Source organism: Gavialis gangeticus, unplaced genomic scaffold (genome assembly GCF_001723915.1).
Source record: "Gavialis gangeticus isolate Ggan-Ray unplaced genomic scaffold, GavGan_comp1, whole genome shotgun sequence".
Taxonomy (NCBI): Eukaryota; Metazoa; Chordata; order Crocodylia; family Gavialidae; genus Gavialis; species Gavialis gangeticus.
Window position 1 is genome coordinate 23,542,657 of NW_017729011.1, and position 22,201 is coordinate 23,564,857.

The window sequence follows — 22,201 nt, forward strand, 5'->3', positions numbered from 1 at the left end:
ACCCCCCCCCCCCCCCCCCCCCAAAAAAAAAAAAAAAAATCTCTCACACACACAATTCAGCAAAGGAATGGAAAAATTTAGCCCAAACAGCTGCAAGTATGGCACTGCTACAAATCACTGAAAAACCGAGTCCTGCACCAAACAACCTCACTCAGAGACAGTGTCAGATGTTTCATTCATGAACCTATTTTACACTGGCAGTTTATAATACAACTTGTCAGACCCCAAAAGTCGTAAGAGCTACCTGCCAGGAAGTGCAGTTGACGGGCTGCATCTTCAGCTTGTATAAGTCAGGGGACCTACTTCCATTTCATACCACTGGAGATCTCGTCCAAAGAAATCAAATAATTGACCTAGCAAGGTGGAGCAGATGATGGTGGTAAGCAGAAGCCAAGATCCCCTTTTGCTGATCGCAGAATCTCACACTGAAAGAATCTGCAACGCTGGAGAGTTAGCCGGGGTCAATGTATTGACACGCAGAGCTAAACTCTATTCACCTTCCTCATGTAAGGAGTCCATTTAAAAGAGTATCAATAGGCCTATTTTTGCAAGTAAAGCAGTAGTCTTTGGCTCACACTTGAAGTCTGAAGGCACAAGGCAACATGCTTCATTAACTTCAAAATGCTGCAACCTTTCTATGCTGAAAACTAAGGAGTAAATTATGCCAGAGCCTGAAAAGAAGACACAGCATTCAGTCTTAAAAATGTATGAAATTAAAAAATAAAGATGGAGCAGCTCCCTTAACAGAGAAAACATCTGTTCATTTTTCTTTTCCTTTTGGGCACTAGACAGGCCGTGATTAATACATTATGGCTGAGAAAGAGATGAGATGGCATTTGCAGAATATGTGCAGAAGAAATGAATGATTTCTTCTCAGTAACAGGGACAAATTACATTTTAATTGAATAACTTCCATAGGTAGAAAGTTACTTTCCCAACAGGCTACTCAGCAACACTTCAGATTCCTTGTAGAACAAGCATGCTGGGCTACAATTCTCCCTGAAGGGATGCCACCATCTTCAATGGGGCTACACAAAGCATGACTGGGTTCAGTTTGGGTCCAGTCTAAGTCATGCTGTCAAAGATACAGCCCATGGGCTGGGTCTGGCCTGTGAAGCCCCATCATCCAGCCTGCTATGTCGTCCATAGGTCTTGGGCTAAAGCCACACATGGCTCTCAGCACATAGGGTTGGTCCAGGGAGCTTGTAACTGGATCCAGCACATGGGGCCGGTCTGTGGGCTTGATCTGGCCCACAGACTGGACCCATACCACTCATTTGGCCTGCTGGACCCGATGCATTTGACACCCCCAATCTAGATTTAAATACAGTCGACATTTTAAATGCAGTTTGAATATTCAGTTTTTCCAAATTAACCCACTTTGGCAAAACATATTGTTTCACAGTTGGATGCCCAGGCCAGTGAGGCAGAGAGACCAGAAACAACCAGAGATAAAACTGAATATTGGTTAGAAATTAAACCACCGTTAAATCCAGAGACACTATCCCTCCTCCAGCAGAAGAGACGTCAGTGTTGAGTCTGCAAAGCCAGGGCCCTGACGCTTCTCAGCGTTGAAGGTTTGTCTCTTGTGTTAGGTAAGCTAAGCAAACCCTTCTTTGGATGAGAAGCGAAGACTAAAGGACCCTAAGGACCAGTGATTTCTCTCTCTCAAATGCCCTGAGATGATAGTTCTGCAAAGGTAAGCCTAAACACAGTTTACTGCTTTCATCATAAAACCAGGTAAGAAAACAAAAAGCACACAGCCAGATTCCTGACATTGAGTTAGAAAGTCCACCTGCTTCAGTGGAAGCTTCCATCAGGTCAGGCTGAGCCTGCAGTTAACTAACTGTCTCTATTCAGCACTGCGCCCAAGCATGGACTTAAATACTTTGCTGTATTGAAGCTTGAGTAAAGACAGCAGGATTATCCCGTGGTGCCTAGATCAGGCAATGTCAGCATTTATTGATACTGAATTTAAAATTATTATTAACATTTGAAAAAAAAAAAGCCAACCCAAAAACCTATATTCAATCACAGGGCTGTGAAAGAAATCCTTTGCAAACAGTTAATGAATTCTAATGCAAAATCCAACTTTAAATGAAAAATATTGGTAGTTTAATTTAAATACTTTATAATAGGCTACTAAATAATAGGAAAGTGCAGTGCAGAAGGAGGCACAGCCACTTTGCAGTGTCAGCACTTCTACCCTTAAATATTTTGGTATTGAATATTTGACTGCTCCAGTATCCTTGCTTTCCAGTTCGTATTTGGCAGAGGAAAACGAACAGCTCCCCTAAGATTCAACCAACTTCAGAACAAATGCTTCTGAAAAATAATGTCTACAATTTCCATTTATGGCCTCAAAAGTTAAAACACCACCCAAAACCACAAGCCCTCCCTAACCAAGCTTATTACTACAGGAACACTGAAGTTACTAGGACTAGTTAAGTTACTAAGCACTACGCCTGGTTATAAGGATTTGAAAAACTGCATAGTTGCTTCAGACTCCACATTAAAGATGCAAGATAAAGGAATCCTAAACTCAATATACTATACACACTAAACTATCTTCTGCCTTCATTTAGACACCTGCGGCCCCACTGACTTTCTGTGCACTTTCAAGTAGCTGCCCTGGTTCTCTTCTCTTATTTATTCTTGGTCACACCCCAGTTTTCTGCACAGTTCATAGATTATAGATGATACTTGTGGCAAGGGTACAGGAGGTAAGAGGAAGAGAGGCAGGTAGTTGGGGTTGCTTTCCTTCTGAGAATTAAAGGGAGAGAAGAGGAAGACAAAAGGCTTCTTAATGATTAACTCAAAATCTAATAAGTGTATGAATAGCTAAGTGATTTAAATGATACTATATTTTGATCATTTTAGATTACACAAGTACATTTTTCATTTTTAAAAAGGTAATAGTCTATAGTTCACTTTCAACCCTTAATATTTAGTAAGAACTAGAGTAAAAAAGTGGGGGGGAAAAGGAAAACAGATGCCGATAAAAAATTAATTAGATTAGCTGTTTCTCAAAACATTATGATTCAACCCTAATTGGACAACAGGTCTCCATTTGCAATCTGATAACATAAAAACAGACCGAGGTGAATGCGAGAGCTAGGGGCACTGCTGCATACCAATTACTGAAAAAGCATGCTACATTTTTAGGCCAATTAATTTCAGTGCTGAAAACTAAACCTTTTAAAATTCTGCAACCCACATCAATTCTTGTCCATTAAAATTTTTAAATGAACTGGGCCTGTCATCATGTTGTTTGCTGGGTGCATTCTAGGCACTTCCAGCTGTCCCTCAATATGGGGTCATTTGAGAGATTTAAAATAAAACTGAATGTATTCTCTCTGTAGGAGGAGGAGTTTATAGAGAGAATTTATGTAAAAAAAAATAAGTGTTTAGGACACTGTACAGAAGTCAATGCACACAATAAACTGCAGAAAAATGGACTGAGGGTAGCAGCACTCCTACACAACAGTGAAAACTCAGATAGCAATAATCACAAATGAATCTGTTGCCAAGCACAGTCATTTCATGTAATGTTTCTGTGAGCTCCAGTGACATTCCAGGAGTCCCTTGATTTGCTTAATTAAGAGCAAAGAACTGTCAAGTAGAGAATGAATTTCTGAAAATAACCTCACTAAGACTGAAGAGATAATCCTTTTATTATTTTTTTTAAATTGTAATGTCCAAAAGAACCTTTGCTCAACATGGCATTTAAGTTTACAACATAAGGCATTGTACAGGCAATACCCATAAGTATGTTGTGCAGTAATTACTGAAAAAAGAGGGTGTAAAAGCATAAGCGAAGCGATAACCACTTCCAAGATGGCAAAAAGAAAGGCTTCTGGGAAGGATTAGTAGCAGTCCTGGAAGCCAAGTGAAGTATGCCATCTTATCTCAGGTTTTCTTTTTCAGAAAATTAAGTTTTACCGCAAGATTAGTACATACAGCCCACAGTTATTAATAATTAGTATTTGTACTATAGCAGCACCTGTATCGGGGCCTGTTCTGCTGCGCATTGCATATATGTCTATAAAGTGCAGTGCACAGCAGAACAGGCCCTGATACAGTAATACAGAGCCCCTCCGCTGAAAAGCTTACCATTTAACTAGGCAAGACAGACCTTCTCCATTTCACAGATGGAGCACGGAGACAGAGTATATTAAGTGACATGCTCAGGGTCACAGAAAAAGTCCACGGCAAGAACTTAACCTGCATCTCCTGAGTCTTAGTTCAAGGTTAATTACAAAATAACCTGACGGTTTGATAAAGAAAAGTGTTCATATGGATTGCTGAATACATTTCTAACATACATGTGCCACATCTGATTTTTTTTTTTTTTTTAAGAAAATACATTGCTGCCCCAATGTGTGCACCTGAAGAGTAAATTCTTAGGTCATTAAAAAAATTAACATTAAATATGAAGCAAGACCATTAAAGGAAACAATCCCTGGGCATAGACAGATCCAACAATTATTATCAATAACAAAAACTGATATAAGCTGTTATGTTGCCCCAGTTAGTGTAGCTACACACTCAGGTAGGGATACAAGTGTGGCAAAACCCCACTAATTTTAACCCCATTCCGGGTCAAATTGAGGCAATTTTTCACTTGCTTCACTACAAGCTCCAAGCTTCTGCAAACATTTAGATATTATCAGGTCATTTGCTCTCCTCAGTGGCATCCCTTCCCTTTTTTGAAAGTAGCTAAAATGTATGTTTGTCCATATCCCACTCTCTCAATTAGCAGATTTCATCTCTAATGTCATCATCATTCAATTGCTGCCGGGCATGTGCAGCAAATTATCTGCTGTACTTTTTGCCTGAATACCATATGAATTGTTGATGTAGTAAGCAACTTGCGGGGCACTTACCACTAAATGCTTTTCAAAGCCATTGTGAAACGACCCCCTACCACTAGCACCTACTGTTCCTCCTCCACTTCACATGAATTAATTTGCAGGAGGTCAGAAGAGGGGAGCTATTTGAAAAATCTGTAAACATCAAGGGAAGAGGGGGTGACAAGCAGAAGTCGGAATGGAAGAGCAAGATTGCAGAGACGGCACTCAGATCAGTGCTTCTCAAGACTTAAATGGACATCGTTTGTGAACATTACCCATCATCACAGTCTCTGCGCATCAACTTGAAACAAGATACTGAGAGACAAAAGGTTGATATTGAATGCTTTCCTCCATATGGCCCACTCACCTATGAAGTTGCTTGCCAGAATGAATGGGGTAAGAATGACCAGTGTCAACAGAGTAGTGTGGACAGTATTTTTGCACTTAAAAAATATATTGTAGAATGAAGAGCTGATGGATAGGGGTATTTTTAGAGTCTGGAAACCTGACCCAACTTCTACAGGAGAGCAAAAGGAACAAAGATTTTCATGAGGATCAGAACAGATTGAAGCATTAATCTGTGGCTCAAAAAGGCCATTCAGGACAGTCATGAAGTCGGCAGAACCAGATATCCAAAAATGTTGACTGTGTCCTGCTGAAGGACCAAAGCAGAACACAGACCTGAGACTTCTAGACACTCATTTGCTTCCAATATAATAGCTGAGAATAGTTCTGGGCATATACAGGTGGAAGTTGTTTAACGTAAGTGTTAAGCAACAGAGAGCAAAATTTCAACTATCTTAAGCCCCAGTTCTTTAAACCAAATGGACTATTTAACCGTTTGTTAATTAGTCCTATAAAGGGCACCGGAACGTCTACCTTTTGAATACTGAGTTAATTCACTGCTGCATCTAATGGAGTCACAAGAAACACTGCAGTGATGAACCAGGCTCAATGCTTTTAATTCATGCCTTTACTTCCCTTTTTTACACAGATTCAATACCTTAAATGTGTACACCTATATCTAAATCTAGCATAGCAACAAGGATGAACAGGATGTAGTAGCACACCATGGTTTCATACCTTGGGCTTCAGGGGATTTTGGTGTTAAAATGATCTCCAATGTACAAAATGACTGCTAATTTTCTCTCTCTTGTTTCATTCCATTGTGTTCACAGCATGGTTTCCATATCATGCTCAGCTATCTAACTGTAAAACCCATTTATCCTGGCAGATTTATTTTCTTTGGAGATGAAGTGGACTATTCCTTGAAGGGAGAAAAAAGGAGCATTAACTGGGGGTAAAAAATGGCTCTGACAGCAGAGACGAGTGGCTTGTTTAGGACTCTTTTTGGCTTCCTTAAGCAAGGAGGGAACTTTTAGCAGATGAACCTGACCTTCTGGAAACAGTTTTGAGATGTTAATGGCAAGAATGATTCTAGCATTGTGGGTTTTACTGGGGGGAACTTAAAAACTAAGTAATACAAGGCTACAAATCTTCTGTGATATAAATTTTGATCAAAGTAAGATTTTGGTCCAGCAGCTCCCTGCAGAGTGATCCCCTAGGATGGTCACAAAACTGGTCAGTGAATGAGATCTGTGTGTCAAGAGCACAAAGTAGACATGAGCGACTGCCAGCTCAAAAGGAGCAGGCAGGGATTCAAAGAGTCATGCTTGTAGTTAAAGCTAGCTCAGGCCAAAGAAACCCGGCTCAGAGCAGAGAAAGTGCTACTTTCACACAGACCATCAGACTAGTGCACTAGGGTTCATAGCCTCTAAAGGGAAAAAGAAAGTATTAAGCGAAGTGCACTAGTCTAGGGTTTTATTGTCTTGAATAAGTACAGCTGCCCTTACAGTTTGACAGCACAGCATTTGCTTGGGGATGCTGCAGGCTTATGTTGTATCTCTATTAATGACTTCTCCCAATAAATTAATTTATTGAGTGCTCATCTTATGCTGTCTGCATAGAGATTTGTGACAGCTTCCAGTTGTATAGATACAAAAATCGGTTACATTTTGGAAAGCTGGCTGCCGTGATAACAGCACAGTTTTTAAATTAATTCATATGCCTCTTTCCTTACTGACTGGTAGACTGTCCTCTACAGAAGCTAGCAATGCAATGGGTAGAAATATCTGGGTGACTGCCGAAACGTGGTATACTGCAACAGCCAAAATGCATACTTTGTAACAAAAAACACATCTGTTTAAATAAGCCTTTAAAATGAAAAATGAGGGATAGGAGGCAGTGAAATGAGTACGTACACTAGCATTTCATCTTTGAAGATTGATTAAATTCTGAATCTCAGAAATATGGACAGTGAGATAAAATAATTCTTGGCAGCGACTACTGTGTTTATTTTCATCAAAATTGAGGATAATTATCCCACAGAGATGCCTTTCTGCAGTCCTTATTTCCGTTTCCTTTAAACATTACTCAAGCATCAGGAGGCGAAAATTTGTGAAACTGACTGAAAATTATCTGAAAAATAAAACAAATGCAACAGCCTAAGTGATTTATTGCTTTTTGAAAAGGTAAATGCAAATACAGTATGCAAATATCAGAGGCCATATAAATTCTCAGCATCGTGGCATTAACTATACTAGCAAGATGTGGAACAAGGTAATTTAAATAACCCCAACAGAAAAATGTGTCTAGAAATTTAGAAAAGTCTTTTTCTGGCTCACAGCTCAGGGGTCAGAACAAGGCCCGTCAGTCACAAACAGAGGAAAACTGTCTTACCATCTGACAACCCCCAAGCTTGAGATAAGTTATTTCCACAGCAGCCACTCAGTGAGGTAGTCGTGATATCTACTTTTAATACAGCGTTCACAAATAAAGAACAAAAATTCATTTCTCCAGACTCATCCAATCCAGGGTATATCTTTCCTCCCCCGGAGGCCAACAAAGCTGTCCCACAGCAAGAGAAGCAATTCTGTCCCTCCGGGGGGTGGGAACACCACTTATTTTCTGATTTTTCTGTGCAGGAAGATCAACAAATCCTTAACTGAAATTTCCTTCCTAACTACATATTGGTTTGGAGGGGGGACGGGACAGAACACCTGATGCACATTAGTATTGTAATGCGTCTCTCTGAACAGCATGGTTTCAACTAATGCTTGCATATCGATCTCACCAAAAAGCTTGAAACATCCCCTATTGTGGCCCTTCCAGTTCCAAAAGAGTCACTCATATGTGACATTTGCCAGAGTGATAACATCCAAAGGATAGGGCTGGAGTGCCACGCATCAGGCATCTTTGGAGAACGTAAAATTAACCACAACAGCACAAATTTAATTCAAGGCTGCATTCAAAACAGAAAAGCATGGCAGTAGTCTCTTCAGACAATGAGCACTCAAGAAGTAATACAGACTAACAGTACAACAGCAGGATCACACCACATAATGAACACTCATTTTTATGGGCACAGTGCATTGATCATCTTTGTAACAACCACAGATTAAACTCCACTTGGTTTCTAAAGCATTTCATTTCTGTTATCATCATTGGTTACTTTAGTGCTGAATAAAAGGCATTATGACACTTGTGGATCTGCACCTTCATCATTTTTCTTAAGTGAAAGGCAGGTATTATTCCATGACCTGTTCATATCTTCAATAATAATGAACGTGTCATTACACTATGCATGTTTCCCCTGTTAGAAGAAGAGAATGCTTCCAGCTTCATAGAAAAATATTCAGCATATTCCTATGTCAGGATATAAATCCAAATGATCGTAAATGGCAACCAGAATAAGCACCAAGATTTAAACAGTAACTATAAATATGGATTACTATAACAGCACAACTTTATGAAGAACAAATCTTTTATTTTCTCTGGGCTAATTAGCATTAATAAACTATGACGCAAATATTTCCTTTTGACACAACGGGGAAGCAAATCATTAGTGCTGGAAGGAAGAAGCTAAGGCTAATATGAATGATCTTCAAAAGATGTTTAAAGTGTACACACTCTAAATGATATACATGGCTCCCAATTAAAAACCAGTCAAACAATCTGCCTCTAACATCTGATGGAGAATATGCAAAATGTGCTATTCGCATTTAAGTTTGCTAAAAGACTACACTCTTGTCCTCAAAACCAATGCATTTTTGAAGAGGAATAAATTGCTTGCAATTAAGCAATGGTTATTAAAACATTTTAATTTAAACCTTTTACTATTGCCGCTACGGAGGCTTAAAATTAGGTACCAAAAAAGGAAAAGTTTGCAAAACCTTTTGAAATGGATTTTCAATTGGAGGCACAATCTGAACAGTGATTTGCATCAATGATTATCTTAATTAAACTGCTGTTTACATGAGCAAAGTTGATTTACTTCAGTATGGCTTAGCATCATTAGACCATCTATTTAGCTGTAAATTTCCATTAGATCAAGTCACTTTTTTCACTTCAAATAGGTCATGAAGTGTACCTGAACCACAAAATAAATTGACCCGTAGGGAACTTTATAAATCACATCATACTAATATTACAAGATACAGAAGAGTAATCGTACACACTACGAGGCTAAAAGTCTAAGTGATGCCATGCCATGTATAGCCTAAACATGACAACCAAAATACATGTTTTGTCACTGTTTTACAGTGGACTCCACATTCAATCTTGCATAGCAGAACACACAATATTCTTTCACAAAGCCATCAGTACAAGAACCTAAGGATCAGGCTACAGATTCATCCAGCCCAATATCGTGTCTCCAATGGCAGCAAAGTAGCAGATGCTTTAGGTGAGAGAATAAGAAACAGGGTATGTGTAGAGTGATGAATCCTGTCAGCTCCTCCCAGCTGTATGTTTAGGGATGTCCCAAGACTGGACACCCTTAGACACCCAAGCTTACACCCTTTGCCTTTATGTTTAATAGCTCCAGATGGATCCATCCTCAATACGTTAATCTAATTCCTTTTTTGACCTAGTCGAGTTGGTGCAAGACCAACGTTTTCAGAATATCTTAAGTTTGGCCACTAAACAAAACCTGGAAAATACATTACTTAAGTTGCAATTCTGGAATTGGAAGCATGCAGTGGTTCTACAACCAGAAATCAAGAGTACAGGGTGTTTGTTGGCCATTCACACAGTAAATATCATCCCACAAGAATTTATTGAAAGGTTTTGATAGATCTGTAAATGCCATAAGTGATGAGTTCCAAATTCAAGTTCTTGGCCACAGGTTATTTGGCTCAATTTAGGAATTAGTGGGTGCATCCTACACATGCTATTATTGCACATGAATAAATAGCAAAGCTAATTGCTCTGCAGTTTATTGCTCCTGGGAACACCGTTTGAACATGTGCCTGGGAGCAATAAGCTCTGCAGTTTATACATGCATAGCATGTGAAGACAGGTCAAAGCAGCCACAGCTGGTAGAGGACCCTGGAGGTCAGCCTACCAGCCCAGAGCTGCTGGCCCTGGCTCATAGTGCTGTGGAGGGGCTGGCTAGAGCACGAGGGTGCTCCAGTGCAGGGCTAGCGTTCAGGCAGCCTCCATACTTAAGCACCCTCGTGCTCCAACCAGCCCCTCCGGCATCAACACATGCACTGCTGTGGAGTTTCACTCTGCAGCAGGATAGTACTTGCATTTATAAGTATTATCCTCTGCAGAGTAAATTAGTTTACTCCAGCCTAATAAAGACGCATGTGTAGATGCTGAGACGCTTACTGTGCAGCTAATTAGTCACCTGCAGTAAACGTTTTGTGTAGATGCATCCAGAGTGTGAGGCTCTATGGCTGGTTTTATGCAGGAGGTCAGTCTAGATGATTACAATGGTCCCTTCAGACCTTAAATTCAATGACAACAATACTGCCGCACAAAATGAAACTAATGGATTAGTAGCTTCATTAGTGCTTTATTTAATTTATTTATTTCTACTAATTGTGAGGGAAACACTGGTTTTGAATTAAGGATGCCTACAGAAAAGAGGATTAAGCCTGGAAACCAAAGCTAGGGCAAAATGAAAACCTGATACTTTGGCTCTTGAGAATTTATTTGCAAATTCCCAACAAGAACATTTCTCTATACCCTTTACCACTATCTTTTTAGTTAGACACATTTTTGGTTGTTTTTTTGGGGTTTTTTTTTTTTTTATATAAGAGTGAGAGAGTAAAAAGAGAGAAAGCAGCAACAAAAACATGCATTTGATTAGCAGCCATCTGCATTAATTGTGATAAGACTTTCCCTTGGTTTATTTATTTATTTATTTTTGCTCCCTAGTCATAGTCAAATAGCACATACTGGCTAGCATTATAGAGTATTCTGACAGAAGTTTTATGGTGCTGCAACTCACTTTTCTTCTCGGGAGTAAGGAGATTTTGAAGCTCAGGTCTACATGCATAAATTCCTAATCCAGCTGTCTGGGGATCCACAGGAAGAGAAATTTCAAACCTGTAGGTTGTGATCTCAAAGCAGTATATTAGCTCCTTCCTCTCCCATCTGCATAGCCCTTCCAGAAACTTTTCTGTAACCGCCTTTTAACAAAGGGAATGGAGTACAATGAAGCCATAGTGGTTCTGCTCCTTCCTTTCAGATTATGTTACTTTTTACTCTGTTTTGAGCCCCTGGATTTTTTAGGGCACACAGTGGCACTGCTTTGAGATGACAAAGAAATCTACTCTGCTACTCGATACGACATGGAGCCCCCAGCCACATAAGCACCTGTGCAATTTTACATATGTATTTACACAGGATATGTGCTTGAATTGAAAGCATAGGTGTTTGCAGATTCACTACTGCTAACTCAGGAGGTACAACAGAAGAGGGATCACTCTGCATTAGCCCTGTTTCTTACACTAAAGAACCTCTTTCTTGCTGCTGTCAGAGATAGGGATACTGGCCTCGGTGGCCCTTTGGTCTGACCCAACGGAGCAAATGTGTTCTCAACTGAAAAAGTGAAGAACCATAATGCTAAGCAAGTTTTAAATTCAGTACACACATTGTAACCATAGTTAGCAGAAGTATTTAAGTATAGTTACTTGAACCCCATCTGGATGGCTGTACATTTTCAATTGCTAATTATTGGCAATGTGAAGGTAATAATTGGCTCTTAGTGGATCTGAAGTCTGAATGTTGCTGGAGAAAGTCAGTAAGATGTACAGCTTAATAAATGCACTGCTTTGATTCTGCATAACTCACAGTTTCAATGTAGTATATCGCTTCATAGAAAAAAAAAAATCAAAGCTCCATCAAACAAAAAAAAAATTAAACTACAGAATATTTCTGACCTATTAATTTTTCCTGATAATGAAGTGCTTTGGGATGATTTCTAAAACTCACTTTCATTTTGATGCTTCATTTATTTTAATCTAGGAAATAATTAGAGGGAAATCAAATCCATCCCCACAGCAGAATATTCACCTGTCTAAGAAGCAGCTCATTTGCAGCTAGTGATTTCTTTCTCAATTTTTCCCCATGTGTTCAAACTGGGCGTTACATCCCATGCTAAACTTTATTTAAATCAATGTTCATTAACAACTTATCACTAAAACTAAACTCCAAGGTGTTTGATGAATGGGTGGCTTTCAAAACAGGAAGGCCTGTGTGTGTCACTTGTCTGGCTTGAAGGGGCCAAACAATGTTACAAACATGCAGTCAACAGGAACTGGAATAGCAGTGATACTGCAAAGAATAGACAATGTTGCTTAATCCCCTGGGTCTCATACTTTATTTTGCCCTAATCTTCAAACTGCCCCCTAACACAAATGTCAGCTTTTCATAACAACTGGTAGGGATGTGCAAAAAAAGGGAATAGAGGCGCATTTTTAGAACCAACTGAAATGTATTGAAACAGGCAAAAAGGGAGAGACAAAAAGGAAAACAGAAAACTGTTTGCTATTAACAACAGCAAAGGCATTTGGTGCTTGATTCCTTTCCCACAAGTGTTTTAGACCGGTGTTTTTCAGTTGGCTTAAACCTTGTGTATGTGATCCAAATGAGGCCCCAGATTTGGAAGCTTGCACAAAGAGCCACTCCTCAAACAAGAAACCCCACCCAAATCAGCCACCCTGAAACACCAGCAATGTCTCTAAGACAGTTCTGTTCAACCTCTGAATACCCATCTCCACTGGGCAATGGATTTTTTCAACCATATTGTACTGATATCCTAGCACCCGAGTCCAGAAACTTGTATAAACTCCAAACACAAGCTTACCGTCAATTAACGTTTTCAATGAAAATGTCTTGATCCTCAATTGAAATCCTTCTGGAAAAGACATTCTAGCAGGGATATGCAATTATCAGATCAAGATACGGTACATTAAAATAAGGGATAAATGTTTTCTGGATGCAAAGAGAGCTGTTTACCTGAATTCCTATTCATCAAGATGAAAAGTTAAATATGCTATGAACACAGATCAGATATGAAAAAAATCTCTCTGGGAAGCAATGAATGTAAATGTCTTGGGGCTAGGATACCTAGATACCCAGTAACAACATCATTTGTAACCAGATTATCCTCAGAAATGATAAATTCATGCTGTGAAGAGACAATAGTTTATCTCATCACAGGATAATCCTGTTATAAATTATTTTGCAGTCAAAATGTGCTGTAAAAAGATTTCTCATTTGGGCAAACATCCGAAGCACATATTGCAGTTCTCCACTGACTGAGTTATTTGTAACTGTACGTTTCATCTCTTATCCCATACTTAAATATATTTATAAAATGCTTGGAATAACCAGTGATTAAACAAAGGAAGATACAGCTGGCTACATAAAGAACAAGATCTATTTTTCAGCCCAGAGTCCTGAAATATACTTAATATTAAGGGTTAACATTCAATATAGCCAAAACTAGAGAAAGATTGCTTCATGATGTCAGCATGACTACTGAGCACAGCAACAAATGAGCATAAAAACACTATACTTTAAAGAAAAGCTTCCTCAAAATCACATGGCTCCTTGGAAAGTCAAATATTATGAGTTTACCAGCTGTACAAAAGGTACCTTCATATCAACTCTACTTTTTCTGCTATTTCTTTCAATACCAGGATAGTGAAACTGTCCTTGAAATCATCATAGAATATAAATTACATGTTTAAGTTCCTGCTAAGTGACATGAAGAGGACAAGGCAGATATTGTAAAGTAGAAACGAGCCTACAGGCAAGTGAAAAAAGTGAAAAACCATTCCCTCTTACATGAATCTGAGGAATTGCTTAAAATGAGGGTTTCACTGAAACAGAAAGCATTACTGTGCTCTCCTCTTAATCTTGCCCCACCACAAACACTTCTGTGCAAGCTACATCACTTTTGCTCCAATACAAAATCCCATTACCAGCCAAGTTCTTACTTTAAAATAGTGAAGAGAAACTATTATATGGTATCTTGAGGGCAGACTTATGTACAGCTGGAAAAAGCAAAGAAGATTCTCTTTATACCGACAAGGAATCTCCTACCTCATTCTATGCCAAGGCCAGCCAAAATAGGAGGCCTCCCGAAGTGATGGCTGCATAGACACTCAGGATCCCATGACCTATTTCTCCTCCCCTCCCTGTGGTTGACTGTTAACCTAACCGCAGAAGCAGCAGTAGCATTTCACTGGTGCTCTTATATAACATAACAACATACTGAAGATAAATACCCAGTGACACCTACTATGTTTGTATGGGATGCAACTCATTTCAGAAAGACACCCTGGGCATCTCTCTATGTTGCCACCCTATGGAGATGTAGTGATGTGCTATGTTGCCGTACAGTGTGCTACGGCAACATAGTGATCATGTGGGTCTCCACGTGATCACTAGCTACATCGCCATAGTGGCATGCTAATCATGTAACTGCCCATACTCCACCATGCTTTAGTACTTCCAAAAGGAAGTACTAAAGTGTGGCATCGTAGCAATGGTGCCGTACAGCAATGTGTAGATGCGCCCCCCTTGTTTTAGTCCATTGCAAGGCTTTTATTCTACTTACTGACCAATGAATACAATAAGCTGTTTTTAAAAACCGTGTATCCATTAATTAGAACAAAAGAGCAATTTTACATAAAATTTTCACATATTTCAGCTCAGATATGGCGAGTCATTTATCAGCATACCACGCGACTCAAAAACAAATGAATACGCAAACCTATGTCATAGTTTCATAGATTTAGGGTCAGAAGGGACCTAGTAGATCTTCTAGCCCGACCCCCCGCCAGGGTGGGAGAACAACAAAACCCCAAAACAAGAAATGGGACTCAAATGAGTCCAGCCAGGTAGGCATCCAGCCTCTTCTTAAAGACCCCCAGGGTAGGGGCCAGCACCACTTCCCTTGGAAGTTGGTTCCAGCTCCTAGCCGCCCTAACTGTGAAGTAGTTTTTGCGGATGTCCAATCTATACCTCCTCTCCATCAGCTTGTGCCCATTACTCCTTGTTATGCCAGCGGGCGCTAGGGGAAACAGCGTCTCCCCCAAACCCTTCTGGTCCCCCCTAGTGAGTTTATAGACGGTCACCAGGTCCCCCCTCAGCCTTCTCTTGTGGAGGCTGAATAGGTTCAGGTCCCGCAGTCTCTCACTGTAGGGTCTGCCCTGTTGTCTCAAGACTCTGAACCAGAGATGATGCCTGGGAACCAAATTTATAAATTTATAAGCGTGGATTAGTAGATTATTTGCTCAAATATCAATTCAAGTTATTAAAATAACAAAATCATCAAATACTACCATAGTAAGTGTAAAAAAGAAGCCATGGAGACTTAATTAGATCTGTACCTCCTACACCACATTCTACTACTTTGCTAAAGACTGAAAAAGTTTAAAAGGGAGGTTGTAAAACCCCAAAGATTTGTTTCATTATTAGGATTATGGTTTAGATCATGGTGAAAAAATGAAAAGGAAGTCCAAATACTTACAGGTTATCTTTTTTCTTCTTTTTGTATGGATCCATTAGACGAAGAGTATCTCTGATCACAGCTACTTTCACTTCCTCATCAACGGGGCTCGGAACATTTTCAAACACCCCTGGAGAAAGCTTTAATTTGCAAAAGGATACAAGTGTTCAGTGCAGAACTGCTGCTTATTTATTATAAAGCTGCTGAAGTCTTAATCATAGCCCTTAGGTTTTAAATAACAGTGACACGACAGAATACTTCAATAAAAATGATCTTTTAACACATTCAAGATGACACGACAAGTTTAGTCAAGCCCCCTAAAAAAAAAAAAAAAAATGGGAGGAGAAAAAGATCATAGCCACCACTTTTACCATTTATATTAAGTACAAAAACAAAAGAAGAAATGGTTAGCATTCCCCTAAATATAATTAATTCAACTGCAAGGGATGTTGAATAAATATATTTACGACAGAGATGATGGAGAGCTTTCACAATTTTGATAAGTCATGTTTCAAGAGTATAAGATTAGCAGTGACTGTAAAGCAAAGAATTACAAAGAACCTTACTAGTTTCATATTAGCAGACAGCTTTCATCTTTCAAAAAAAACAAACAAACAGAAAAACCCCCCAAAAATAAAAAAACCACGAAAGCCAAACTTAAAAAATTATATTCCAAAGTCACTGTCAAGCTGAAAGATCTTACCTCTTGTTCATGTTCTATTCTCATGCTGGGGTTTGCATTTACTTCGAGTAACACAGGCTTCAAGTTTTTCATTAGGAGAATGTCAAACCCTAAAATCTGTGCATAACAAACAATACAACATTACTTTCACCCTCTCCAGTGCTTTTTAGAGAACTCTGCTTCCTGCTATGCTCTATGCAGATGCTGTATCCATCCAAAAGGACCGTTCTCCTACCTGATCGATGGCACAGGACAGTCCAGGAAGGTTACCTAAATTCTTTGTTTTTCACCCCCACACTTGAGGTGGCGCATCTGCAGAAGAGGCAGGCCAAAACCCTATTCCCACACAAAGTCTTAATAAACAACTTTAACTACTTGTGGGCAGGTGGCCACACTTAATGGTGAAATACTCATTCCTATCATTCTTTCCTTAAGACAAAGACCTGGGTTCATTTCTTGGCTCTGCCCCAGACTTCCTGTTTGACCTGATCTATGCCTCACATCCTCACCCATCTCTTACATTTTTTGTCCGCTTAGATACTTAGAATAATCTCTTTGAAATAGGGACTCTCTTAACATATCTATACAGCACCTCCCATGACAGGGCCCTGATTTCTTCAAGGGTTTCTTTGGCATGGCCATCTGGCCTTGCTGAGCCATCTAAGCATCCTCTGGACATAACAAATAGTTTCAAGTTGACCTCTGAAACAGAGGGTCCCCCTTTGAAAGAATCGCGCTGGACACACCACCTGCTTGCCCTTAACTGGTTGATGCAACTTGGTGTTTTAGCAGATCTTGTTCAGAATACTGACTGTGGAAAGGAGGGTAAGAGACTACCACTGTCTCCAGTTCACCAGATTATTCAGTAACACACACACGCCACTCCTATGCGGCTGATGGGAGTGGGGGAGAAGGGAAAGGAAATTAAACTGCCTGTATTTTCACAACATCTCTTTGTTTTGCCCATGACAATACTTTTTCAGCAAACACAATGATTTGCATGGCACATGGCCCCTTGAATGCTGCCTTTTGGAGGCTATTAACAAACTGCAAAGGACCATAAGCATGTATGAAAACCCACTACTCTTCTACAGAGGAAACCACTGGATTCATCTAGTTATTATGTGTGACTAGGATACATATTTGTTGCTGTTTAGTGGCTCCTTGCTGTGGGGAAGGAAAAAAAAAGTCTGAGATGTATTTATCAGCAAAGCATTTTATTGTAGATGTAGACACTAATTGGTAAATTGCTGCTTCAGTGGTTATTCTCACTGTAATGATAGAGTTTGCTAATATAATCATAGCCTGTACCTATTTTTCTGGCAAGACCTGCCCAAATTACAGTTCTGGAAGGTCACTTGTGATGTTGGACATTTCATGCAAATCAACTTTCTTCCTTTTCTCTTAAAAAAACAACAGCAAAAATCCCAAGCAGAGGGAGGACATTTTCCCTAACTTAATGAGATGTTCAGAGTAGACATAAAAGCACTTAAACAAATGGGTTAGAAACCATAGTGTAACAGACCACCTAACTTCTGGGAGTGGCAATAACCAGTGTTAGTCTTTCATGTGCACAATACAGATGGTCACCCAGATCTTAAAATCTGGTAGGAAGAAACCAGAGAATAGCACTAGGAAATGTGCTGAATAAATGTTAGGCCCTTCCTTCCAGCATGTACCTTTGGTCATCGGTGACCTTCAAAATGCTTCTATCTAAATATACATGCTATAGTCATCACCATGAAGTTGAAGCATCTTTGATAGACAAGATTTGAAATTAGCAGTATCAGTGCTGCATTGAATCTGCTCAGCACAACCACCGGAAGTTTCCTAGTGAAGTGAACACAGCTACAAGTGACTGAAAACCCACAGAAGCACTCAGGGCAACTGTTTCAGAGTAGAGGTAAAAGTACCTCTAGTGACACTCTAGATTGTGAATGTTTAAGGGGCACTGTTCAGCATAAAGCTATTCTCCCCACTAGTAATCAACAACAGAATGACAAGAAAGCTTTAATGAGAAGAACTTAACATACAGAAAATTAATCCATGTGTAAAAATAATTGAACTCCAATTTCATTATAGAAAGAAAACCAGCAAAGAAAGTGATGCACTCTCATGGGAATGCACCATCTAAATCAAAATTCCTAACCTACCTGGAAGCAAGTTGGCCCAGGTTTTCCTGTTGGTATATCAGACTGGTAATAAACTTTCAGTTCTGGAGTCAGTGCAACAATCGTTTTAATCACCAGTGAAATGATATCTGACCACACTTTCTTGATGTCAACCCCTCTGGAAGACAATCTGTAGAGGATGCTTGAAAAAGTCCTTTTGCTGCCAGTGTTTACACTGTCTGAATGGATGAAGTTCCCACTGTGAATATTCAGTGAATAGTTTGTTAAGTGCATGAATACCTGGTGCAAATTTTTGAGGGTAGGTTCTTGATAGGGCTCTGTACAAAATCTAGAGAGTCCGTCTTTGGCTATGTAAATTTCTAAAGGTTCTAAAGATTTCAGTAACACATAGAGACGGATATCAAATTTCAGCTTGTCAATCAGCAGTGGTTTACAGATGTATTCCTGGACAACAGCTGGCCTGCTCTGTAGGTTTCCAGCCAATCTAATGTCACTGGGATCTTTAATGAGGTAGATTCCATCCCCTTGACATCCTCCATCAGGTTTCACAATGAACGCGGGCTTCCAAGCTGGGTCATTTTCTTTCATCATGCGAACCTACAAAGGAAGGAAGAAGATAATTATGTTAATAAGGGCCATGAAATACAGAGAAAGAATTCTTTGGTTATTGCAGAAAGAAAAACTTCAGTGCTATGACATCTCAAAAGAAATCCTACTTACAAGCAGCCCATGCAAAAACTACACATAGACAGCAAAGAGAGGTAAGTATAATGCAGGTAAGAGTGGAAGATACTTATGTTGACAAATCCACAAGACCAGACGAATAAGGTGAATGGGGAGTTACTGAGCTAGAGAAAACCTTGTTGTATACAGGATCCCAGAAACCTCCCTCCAGCACAGTGCGACGCTTCTGTTTGAAACACTTCTTGTTAACGAGGATTGCTACTGCGGCACATGACTCACTAATATAGATCTAGTTTGGAGACTAGGCTTTTGTGCAGCATCTGATACTTACTCAGGAGGAGAGGCTCATGAAACCTGAACAAGCAGCCTTGTAGACAAACGATACTGAGAGAAAGGAAGACAGGGTAGCTGCCTGGCAGAGATTTTTATTCAATTTGGGTTTCACCAGGTTACATCCTCTGGGGGTGGGGTTACATCCTCTGTCATCCTGAAGACACTGTGCATCCACTGTTATCCAATACTCCCACCAGCAAGAGCCCAGAATGTCTTCCAGTCCGATTGTCAGATCATTCCACAATGGCATGAAAGAAGTCTCTTCCCAACACTTCCCCAGATCTCGACCATAAAGTTAATGTGTAAAACACAAGTCCATGTTGTGCCTTTATTCAAAAAGACTTGTGCAAACCAATGTTTTAATCAGAAGACATGCACTAGACTTTTTTGCCAAGTGCTTACCTTCCCTAGCAACAGCAATGTGGTATTAAGGATGAAAGAACATTTCCAGCCCTAATGAAAGTAACTCCAGTTCTTTTGCTTGTAAGCACTGCACAAGGAAGTCAGTTCATTTCCAGACTTGAAAAACATTAACATAAATGGCCTTTTCTTAAGCTGTGTTTCCAAAGCTAGCTGGGGCACAACACAGATCTGTAAATCTAGTGAATTGCTATAATGGTAACAAAGAAAAAAAATCTTCAAAACATGAAATAAGCACAACAGATGCAAAAGCAAATGCCTAAGTTGGCAGAAATCTTTAAACAATATGAGATGCATCTGCCCCATTCTTCCCATCAGACAATAACTCTGATACTGATTCCGGTTTTTAATACCGCATAGCCTGGGTACAGCAGCAGTGAGACTGGTATCATAACTTATTTTCCTGAAATGGAGCTCAGCTCTTCAACATTTGAAAAAGACACAGCTTTAAAAACTGGGACTCTGAAAGCATACCCTCAGCATAATGTTGAGGCTAAGAAAGACGGGCACTTCAGACTGGTGGGCAAACTCCTAATTTGCAAGGAGGGCTGGCACAGAAAGGACCCTCTACGCACTGAGGACAGATAGTGATCTCTCTTCGTGCAATGCTTCAGTGTCATGCAGAGTAGAACACAGGCTTCTGCATCAAGAGGCGTGTCCCTTTATCTCTATCTTTTCTTCATGATTATAGGAAACCTCCATCTTCTTCATCACCTGCCAAGCACATGTCAAGTCTACAAGCATTTTCTGCTGCCACGACTTCACTTCCTCTGCAGGCTATCAAGACTCAGTACCATCAGTTATGTGGCACGGACTTTAGAGCACATTCATAGGGTTACAAGGTTCTTTGGGTAAATGTGATTTATTTTATTAGACCAACTAAGTAGTTGGAAAAATTGTTCTTTGCAAGCTTTTGGGCACAGACACCCTTCTCCAGGCATAGGGAATGTTATGCACACAGTGACTTAAGCCTTCCCACTGTTACTCCTTCCTGAGATACCCGAGGGTACGTTTTCCACCAATGAGTGATTTGTTACCAGACAGACGATACCGCACAAGCTAGGAGCCACTAACAGTAAAATACATCACCAAAACCTATATTTTCTTCCATTGAACAGACTATATACCATGTGCATCTCCTGTGACCAGTTGCCTCTGTTCTTCCATTTGGAGCTGATTACTTCCTGGAAATTACACCAAAGGTACGTTACAGCCTGGCATTCACTGCTAGTCTTCTGATCAACATGAACAAAGAAAAAATTCTTTCCACTCATTTCAGCAACGGTTTTGCTCCACATTAAGGAAATCTGTTGCTGGCAGATTACAATTCATATGTTTTCTCTGAGCATACATAGTGTGAAATAAGCAAGGTGAGGAAAGTAAGTCTGGAGTTTGATGGTATTTAATACTGTATCAAAACCTTTGGTTGAATCTCAAATGCATTACATGCCTAGCCTTGTATCTTTCCCCAGTTAGCACAGCTCTTAGATTTTCAATTTACTTCCCCGATTTCTCCTGTATTGTACTCATTCGGTATGATGCGCGTTGCCCCCTAGTGGATGATTGTAAACAATGGTGGTTATTCGAAACAAACAACAAGCAACACATACAAATTTAAATGGGAAAAATGCTTAGAGAAATAGCTACACAGAATAAATGCTAATTCTTCCACAGATAACTTTGTATCTCAAGATAAATGCTTCTAATTTGCATCTGCATGGTGTGGATTTCTTAGGAAGTATGTCAAGTGCTTTTCACTGTTAATGGGTGATAATGGATTGCCTCCAGAAAAGGACTGTATATATTCCACAATTTTTCATTGCAAAAATGCATCTTGACAATTGAATTCATTATCCTGATGGTTAAAAGGGAGATGCCCTTACTAGAAAGGAAATTATTAGATAAGAAATTTTCTATCCTGTCACATGGCATCTCTCAATAAGCCAGCATGAAGCAGCAAGTCACTGAGGTAGCAAGGTTGGGGAGAAAAGTATAACAAGAAAATAAGGTCTCCCTTAAAAAGCTGATACTTCAAACACCAATCCATGTTGAGCTCTCCATGCCTTCCCAGAAAGGAGGCTGCTGCTGATGAAAGCAAGTCCTCTGCCTAACATGTACCAAGAGCATTGCTTAAGAACCAGGTGGCTGCTTTGCATACTCCTTACGGTGGAGCAGATGCCCTTTTGTCTACGCTGCAACACATTTTTGCAGTGTGAGCCTTTATTACTTGTGGTCCTTGTTTCCCCAGTACCCTGTGACATGGCCATTTCCTTGGCACAATGGC

At 39.8% G+C, this 22,201-nt stretch overlaps 1 protein-coding gene across 1 annotated transcript in view; it reads right to left on the reverse strand.

The window, feature by feature from the left end:
- TTLL11 (tubulin tyrosine ligase like 11) overlaps positions 1-22,201 on the reverse strand; it is a gene marked incomplete at its 5' end in the record, with an annotated part of 107,150 nt that overhangs the window by 57,469 nt on the left and 27,480 nt on the right. Inside the window, 3 exons of the mRNA XM_019510316.1 lie at positions 15,688-15,806; positions 16,370-16,465; positions 18,502-19,077. Of these exons, the coding sequence (XP_019365861.1) occupies positions 15,688-15,806; positions 16,370-16,465; positions 18,502-19,077 (791 nt within the window). The remainder of the gene's footprint in view (positions 1-15,687; positions 15,807-16,369; positions 16,466-18,501; positions 19,078-22,201) is intronic.